At 39.6% G+C, this 8,841-nt stretch overlaps 1 protein-coding gene across 1 annotated transcript in view; it reads right to left on the bottom strand.

Annotated features, from left to right (window-relative positions):
* LOC103271907 (cytosolic carboxypeptidase 4-like) overlaps positions 1-8,841 on the bottom strand; it is a 52,346-nt gene that overhangs the window by 10,925 nt on the left and 32,580 nt on the right. The window contains exon 10 of the mRNA XM_008069410.1: positions 2,695-2,839. Coding sequence (XP_008067601.1) covers positions 2,695-2,839 — 145 coding nt within the window. The remainder of the gene's footprint in view (positions 1-2,694; positions 2,840-8,841) is intronic.

Genomic DNA, 8,841 nt, shown 5'->3' with positions numbered 1-8,841 from the left:
GGGTCTCGAACTCGCAGGCTCAGGCAATCCACTCACCTCAGCCTCCCAAAGTGCAGGGTTACAGGCTGAGCCACCGAGCCTGGCGTACTCATTTAAGAGAAATAAGAAGTTACTCCGCTTTCTCATTAATTCTCCTCAAACTTTCCAAGTAGAAGAGAAGGCGAATAGCTAACAAGTAACAACTTATAAATAACAAGTAATTATTACTTCCTACTATTAATAGCAACAGTAAGTAATAATATAATTATTAGTAATAATAATATTTTTAATAGTGAAAAGCCAGTAGGCATAAATTAACAAAATCCCTCTCTTCCTCTCAGTAAGACTAAGTGAATAGGGGCAGGAGTTTTCTTTTCATAGGTTTTTGCTTCCCTTCAAGATAAAATTATCTTCCAATTGATCCCGATGGCTTCTAAAGTTATTAATTGTAAATTTTAAACTTTATGCTCAATCTGATACCATCTCCAGAAGGTTAGTAGACCCAGAGGTGCATGGCAAGCAGCCAAGTACAGTCAAGGTCTGGTTGAAAGTGTCACAGACTTTGAATTTTAGGCATCTAACAAGAATCCATCAGAGAATCTTGGGCTAAGAATTGAACCATGTTTAGTAACAAACATCATCCTTCAACTGAGCCACATCCACAGCATTCAATATTGTAGATATAAACCACTGCTTAATGACTTGAATGCAACTGTTAGGGTGTCTATATCGCCACACAATAATGACCACATGTACTTATAAAAACGGACTGCATCCAGCCTGTAACCCCAGCTCTTTGGGAGGCAAGGCAAGTGGATTGCCTGAGCCCATGGGTTCAAGACCAGCCCGGGTAATTTGGTGAGACCTCATCTCTACAATAAATAAAAAATTAGCCGGGTGCAATAGCGTGAGCTTCTACTTCCAGCTACTTGGAAGGCTGAGGCAGAAGTACTGCCAGAGCCCAGCAGGTGAGCATGCCACTGCACTTCAGCCTGGCCGATGGAGTGAGACTCCAACTCAAAAAAAAATGGACTGCACTTTATAACAGCTATTGAATGCCCCCAAAGCAAGGACACAGATCTAACCCAAGGGCAAAAATTCTTCTGAATTTCTTCTACAGTGGAGTAGAAAGGTCACAGTAATAAACATCAAAGGTTAGTGTTGTATTCCCCGTGTGACTGTTAGCTAGGTATGAGACTTCTGGCCTCAGTTTTTCCGTCAACAAGCAGTAAGGATGAGTTTGACAACTTGCCAAACCCCTTTGAGCTCTTATGTTTTGTACGAACTACCACCAAGAATCTCATCAAGGTCTAAGAAAGTCTAACAAGTGAAAAGAACAGTGTCCTAGACCCATGGTCCCTTCCACCAATGGGAAAGGAAAACACATATTCGAAAAGAAATCCTCTTCCCCAGTAGACTTTTCACATGCGGTGTTTCACAGGCAAGACCATAAAAACAGCTGTTGAACAGCAATCATGAATCTTGACTGTTCTGTGTCCCTAAAGGCAACAAAACGTGTTTTATAACAAATGTGGCTTGTTACAACATAGCTTGTGATGCACATTTCTTGGATTAACTTCTTGCACTCTTGAAGTGTGATACACAAATAATACTAGTTGTGTATCTTTTGCAATCTGGAAAACATAAAAATCTCTCTTTAGGCAAGACAACATATGGAGAAAAGGAGAGATGCACTTTCATAAAGTGGTTAGCCAAGTGGTTTAAGATATGCCTCCTCGATGAGAAAAATTTCCATTTATACCTGAACATTCCCTTTGGAGGAAAAGATGGTCTTGGTTATTATCTTTTCCAACTCCATATCACAGCCTTAAAATGAAAACGTTCGTCCTTCAGGCTAAATGATATATACACTCATATACACACATATTATTATAAATATGCTAATAACATTTTACATTAACACAGAGAATGAAAGAGCTTTATAGAAGATACTGAAGCTCATTAATCCTTAAGATATCCATGAAATAGCTAGGGGTAAGGCATAGTTTGCCCACTCTTTCAAATGACAGAAAACTTCATGATTTAAGCAGATCATTTGTTCAAAATCGTCTTGTGAACTTTTTTCAGGACCTTACGGAACATAGGAATGCTAACTGTGAGTGAGGCTACACTGACTTCTGCTACACTCCTCTCCTGAAAAGATCATGGCCCTTCTTTGCAATGGCCATTCTAGTGTTTTATTCTTTTATTTTGCTTGTCCACCCTGGATCCACGGCTATGAGAGCCACTGGAGATGGTGACGTGGCATCATGCACACACACTCAGGAGTTTTCCAAGCTCTACCTCTCTGCCTTGACTCGACGCCTTCCCATGAGTCAATATTCTTCAAATTTGCATCTCAGTTTACTTGCATGGTTTTACCACCAATTCAATTCCAATCTGACCACTTCCTACTGAATTTGAGGACTTTTTAAAAGATAGAGCCCCAAGAAATGTTCTCACCTTCCATACCCAACCTGCAGACCACTTGGGCCTTCAGAATGTCACTGGTCATGACTCAGTCTTGTACTCTCTCCAGGAAAGAAGATAGGACACATATAAAGCTACAAAGTCAGTGACAACAAAACCTGACTCCCTTAGAGAAAGTAGCCCCTACCCACCCACCCAGGATGTCAGGATCTCCTGAATGTTCTCTGGAAAACTTCAGAGAACCCCTTCAGTCCTGCTGGAGTGATGCTATAGGAAGGAAGTTACCATGAGGGCTGTGTAGGTATAGGGATAGTGGTAGGCCAGGTAGCAGACATCCTCATTGTGCGGGAAAGTGACAGCAAAGGTGAGAGTATAATAACACTTTCCAGATGCTCCGCCTGTTGCAGCTGCACTCTGGCGATAATGATTTCTAAAAAGAGAGGAGAAGAGTATGAGGGAGACATGGCGTGGGGCACAGGGAAAGTCCCTTAAGGGTCCTAGATGCTACAAACCTGATGTGTTGCATACTGTACAGGTAAAATAGCCTTCAACCGAAATGCTTCTCTAAGTGAAACTGAGAGAGCAGAGAAATGTACAAGTGAACTTATTGCCAGGTCATGAGTCAATTCAGCAATGTGTGGCCTGACCCATCTGGTCTCCCAATTGTGGCATATATGCTACAGGCTTTTCCTTGCTGTATCTGAAAATAAAGGCTACATAGTCACTGAACTAGAAAATAGAGGAAAATGTGAATAATTCTGCTTTTCTTAGGATTTCATTGCAGATATACACTTCATCTCCACATTTGGGTTTCCCCAATCCCTGTCTCCTCAGACCACATAGAAAGCTCCTTCCTTTCCCATCTACCTGCCAAGTGGATTTATTAGCAATCACTCTATATATTGAGCTCCAATTCAACATTTAACATGTCATTTACATTGTTATTGCAGCAACCCATTGTGTGACTAAAAGAAACAAAATCTTAGGAAAATTAGTTTGCCAGAGGTCTAAAGGCTACTAGGTGGTTGATACAGGACTCAGATCCAGATCTCTCTGGCTGCAAAGCCTTTGTTATGTTCACTGTACAATACTTTCTTCCCAAAGGAATATATTTGTCACCCCAAATGTGGTTCACCTTCTTAAAGCTTGAGAGTGCACATTTTCCTTTGTCAAAGATGAAGAACCAATTTTGATACGTCAGAGAACAGTATCAAAGTAAATTGCACCCAGAAGTCCATTCTGAGAAATATTTTCCCCACAAGCTGCCAGTTGATACTGAGACAGCTGTGCAGGTTTTCCTGAGAAATGTTATCATCAAGCCTGCATTATAATGCAAAATATACCCAGACACCAAAAGATGTAATTCCACCTTTGAACATTTACAATACTGGATTACTAGTCCATTGTGCTTTTGGTTTTATTGGGGGAAAAGGAAGAAGAAGGGAAGAAATGGTAAATAATTATTCTTGTATGCTCTTGCAAAATATAAAAAACTTGGGTTACTCTCTTTCTGCCTTTTTGCTACCTTCATGCCACCTCCCATCTAAGCAAAAAATAAGCATGTAAGAAAGGAAGAAACAAAATCTACTATCTTATTTCTTGTGGTTTCTCAATATTTATAAAACTAGGAATGGAAATAAGAGAAGCTGGTAGTCCCACTAACTATGGTCTGATACATTTCTCTTGCCTCAGCTTCTGTCAACACGGCAACCTGGAGGCTTGGTCATGCTAGGGAAAAGAGGGTATGCCATAACAACATAAACCCCAAGGGACAGTCCCACCCAGCTTTTCAACATCACACCAATAGAATCCATTTTTTGTGTGTGTCCACAGAAACAGATATTTCAAAATGGTGTCTTCTCCCATGGTATACTCTCGATCTCAGTGCCTAATTAGGTCTACTTTTTCCAGATTTTTTCAAAGCTTTGAAGTTTTTTCAAAAGCTATGACTCCAGTTATTAGAAAGGATGGAAATAAGCAGATGATAGATAAGAAAGCATGAATTTATATATATTCTATCTTGTATTTGCTTTCTGATTTCACTTATAAAGGCTCCACTGCAAATACACATTCAGTTTACATCAGCTGAACAACTGAGGTGCTAGTCAATTACACCTCTTCACAATGCAAAAGTCAATTGAAATGAAATGAGCCAGAGACATTCAATCAAAACATGGAAGAGTGCCTCCCTTGTAAACATGCATATGTGAGTACATACACATGTGCACACACACACACACACACATGTATTCATGAATGATAGGGCAGATGGAAATGCCCATAAAATGCCTTATCATTCCCAGGATCTTCACCTACAATCAGTGAAGACAGCCTGCATCTTGACTTGAGAACAATAGATGCCCCTTAAGGACTCGTGGGGTGGTCTTATTTGGTATATGGTTCTTACTTCTTTTTAGGTTTCCCACTGTACTACTTAGTAGACTAAAGTCATATAACAAGCACATTTACCCTACACAAACTCTACTTTACCCCACTCAGCCACAGGAAAGAGCAAGAAAGAGAGAAAATAAAATCCATGTATTTAACTCTATGTTCTTTCCTCTACTCATATCAAACCTGGACTCTAAGGAAAGAACAGCTACAACAAAATTGAAAGAGAAATAAAATGAGCTGATTCTTAGCTCTTAAGCTTCCATGGGCCTACGTCCTAGTGATTTAAGGGAGGTGTATGGAATTTAAATGGTAATTCTGATTATATGAAATCTGCCTTCTCACATCCCCAACACACATACACCAAACATGCTACCTCATGTAACTTGGTGATATTCATTAGACTCTCCAGAACAAGATCAAAGGCTCCCGACTGACAAGTCAGCCTCCTCCAGGATGGTTGCATATTGTTGGAATTTCAAAAAAACTTGATGTCACATTATTTAAAATGAGTTTCATCCACAGGAGATTCAGTTACAATCCTAGTCTGTAGTCTAAACTCTGGCTGAACCTAAAGCAAATGTCAGGCTTCCCCACTGGAGTCTCCTGGTGGCCATATTGTAGCAGGAGCTGTCCAGGACATGACTACTTCCAAGAAAGCTTTTCTCTTCAGAGGCCTTTAAACTTTCCCAAGATCATCTTCTTCAAAGTGAAATGTTTGACAAATCTCTAAAGTGAAACATTTGGCTTGCTACAATTCAATTTGTCCATGATAGAGTAAGAACCCATCAACAACTTATTTTTGCTTTCCCAATTATGATGTGAATATATTGAGAGATGTTTGCAAGGCAGTAACATTCATACTTCAAATTTTAAATCACTCCCATGTTCTTTCTTTATATGGAAAGTCTTTCCCTCTTCCTTATTTAGCAAACTCTTCTTCGTCCTTTAAGATTCAACTTGTGTTTCCTCTTTCAGGAAGTTTTCCCTGATATTCCTCTATTATATCGTTCTTATCCTCACAGCTAATATTTTATGGCAGGGATTATGCTTATTCATTTCTGTATATTTATCCCTGACACAGTAACTGAACACAGCAGCTTTTCAGTTAAAGTTCATAGAATAAGTGAACTTAAGACTCCAGGAATAATAATTAGGATGTTTAGTGTATTTTATTTCTAATCCTAATGGTATCCTTTCAAAGGAATTATTATTATACACATTCTACAGATGGGGTAATTAAGGCTTACAGATGCTAAGTACCTTGAGCAATTCCACACAAGTATAGTAAACAGGATTCAACCCCAGGTGTGGGCTTAGCTCCAAAACTAAGAGTTTCTTATCATATCACCTGCCTCTTAGGAATGGATAAAAGGACAAGAGGTCTTGTGCCCAATTCAGTGATTAAGAATTTGAAGTTTTGGTGTTCATAAATCGAGATGGAACTTAGAGTCAAAAATAACAGAAAGAATGTAAAATAATTCAGATGAAATACAATAAAAGTGATCCATTTTTATAACATTGATATTTGACGCCACTAAAAAAGTTTTCACTAAGCTGGGCTCGGTGGCTCAGTCTGTAATCCTGTGCCTTGGGGAGGCTGAGGTGAGTGGACTGCCTGAGCCCGTGGGTTCGAGACCCGCCTGAGCAGGCGAGACCTCATCTCTACAATAAATCAAAAAATTAGCCGGGCGTGGTAGCACATGCCTGTAATTCCGGCTACTTGGAAGGCTGAGGCGGAAGGATCGCCAGAGCTCAGCAGTCGAGGCTGCAGTGGCCGGGAGTGGCCACTGCACTCCAGTCTGGGCGACAGAGTGAGACTCCAACTCAAAAAAAAAAAAAAGTTTTCACTAATTATTAATCATTTCTAGCATCCTTTGAACACCTACCATGCACTGGACACTGTTCTAAACTTTCTACAAGTTTTATGCCATGACATTTAATCTTCAGAACAGTTCTATCAGGTAGACACCATTATTATTCCTATTTTAAAATAAAGAATCTGAGGTTGAGAGAAGTTGGGATAATTTGCCCAAGATTATACTATCAATGAATGGTAGAAGTTTGATTCAAAGAAATGCCTCTCCTCAATCTGCTCTTCTAGCTGGAGAAGCAGCCTTGTGAAAATTTGGCATGCTCTTGAAGATTTGCTGATGACCTGGGCTGGATAAGTCCAGCCACCCCACAGTTAAAAGACTTCCTCTTTGGTTTTCCATTCCCTGAGCCATTTATCTTCAGAAGGATCTGCACTTTTATAATCATAAAGCCTTCAGTGAAGCAAGGAGTAAAGTACACAAAAGCATACTTATGAATTCAATCTACTCCTATTTGTACTTTAAAATATGCTGGGAAGTCATTTTTTTTCCTGTGGGTGCATGAAATAAGCAAATGCTGTAATAGAGAGTGAATCAGATAATCTTAAAATGATGATGGTTCTGTTTAACAAGGGTGCTTCATTTCACTTAACTGGTTCTAATAAGGCAGAGCAGCCCTGTCGCTAAGCTTCCCTGTGTCTGCTGTGTCTCTAATACTCTGTATAACACCAAATCTTTCTCCTGAGATCCCTCAGAAGGATGCATGATGGCCGAGCTCTTGTATGACATTCATCTTCATGAGTGAACTGTTCCATCTCCTCTCATGAGCAGAGATAAATGTCAGAAGAGATCAGCCGTTGTGTATTACATGGCCACTCTGCGCATGCAGCTCCCCTCCCTCTGCCCTTCAGCACCAAAATTACTTTAGAACAGAGCTGGGAAAGAATTCAGAAAGGTATGAGGCTGTGTACATTAGAGGGAGAAGTAGACTACAGGGAACTAAACAAAAGAGACGCTAAAAAGTCCTTGCTTACTTTTTCGAGAAACAGGGAAAAATGAATCTGCCCATTTATGTTCCTCCCTCTTGAGGATCATGTTTTACTTTCTAGCCTAGTGATCTTTAAGGTGGGAGGAGGTGGGAAGGAAGGTGTAGAGGGTGCTCCACGGGAAGAGCAGGGTGACCAACTGACCACAGGGAGAAAATATTGGAATTCCTTATTATTCGCTAGGTATTAAGAAAGAAATTAAATCATCTACTATTTAACATGAGATTAGCACCAATGCCCCGATGTGTTCCACATCAACCTAATATGATGAATAATCATTAAACAAACTAGATCACAGTGCAATGCAACTGTGAATCTTATCCATTCACCCCTGTTGTGTTCCAGGTCTGGAGTATGAAAAAAATTACAGTCTACATCTATGGTTTTTCTATGTCAGATAGTCAAGTATTAATTGCTGCACTGAAGGTCTCTAGAGGAAGAGGGGAGAATAGCTAACCTCCTTTCTGTTTCTTTTGCTTTTAGCTTCTGGCAAGGTATTTAAATTTGCAGAAGCTTCCTCTGGTTGATTTACAGATTATACATCTAAATTAAACTAAACCTGGCAAATAGTCAATTAACTTATTTTTTTTTAGTTTATGCTTAAAGAATCTTAATTTTTAAAATCAGAAAATATAGACTACTTTCAAAGCCATTGATAATAAATTGAAACCAAAAATGACCCCAAAAAATGACATAATGGACATGACCAGTGCCTTACCTTTAATATTAGACCTTCCTCAAGAATTCTCATTTAGATAAAAATAATCTAATTAGATTTGGAAAGTTAACCAAAATTTCTCAAAACTATCTAAAAGACTATTTACAACTATATTTTTAATAGTGAACTTCACAGTAAAGTCATATTGTACTCTGAGCTATAAATAGTATAAAGATGTAACAGTTAAGAAGATATTTAAAACTATTACTTGTTCCATCTTTTTCTCTTTTTTTTTTTTTTTTTTTGAGTTGGAGTCTCACTCTGTCACCCAGACTGGAGTGCAGTAGCCACTCCCGGCCACCGCAGCCTCGACCTGGTGGGCTCCGGCGATCCTTCCACCTCAGCCTTCCAAGTAGCTGGAACTACAGGCGCACGCTGCCACACCCGGCTTATTTTGATTTATTGTAGAGATGAGGTCTCGCCAAGTTGCCCAGGCGGGTCTCAAACCCTCAGGCTCAGGCAG

This window comes from Carlito syrichta, unplaced genomic scaffold (genome assembly GCF_000164805.1).
Source record: "Carlito syrichta isolate Samal-C Ts95f unplaced genomic scaffold, Tarsius_syrichta-2.0.1 Scaffold311996, whole genome shotgun sequence".
In the NCBI taxonomy this organism is placed as follows: Eukaryota; Metazoa; Chordata; class Mammalia; order Primates; family Tarsiidae; genus Carlito; species Carlito syrichta.
Note: the sequence above shows the minus strand (reverse complement) of the source record. Positions and strands in the feature narration are given on the sequence as shown.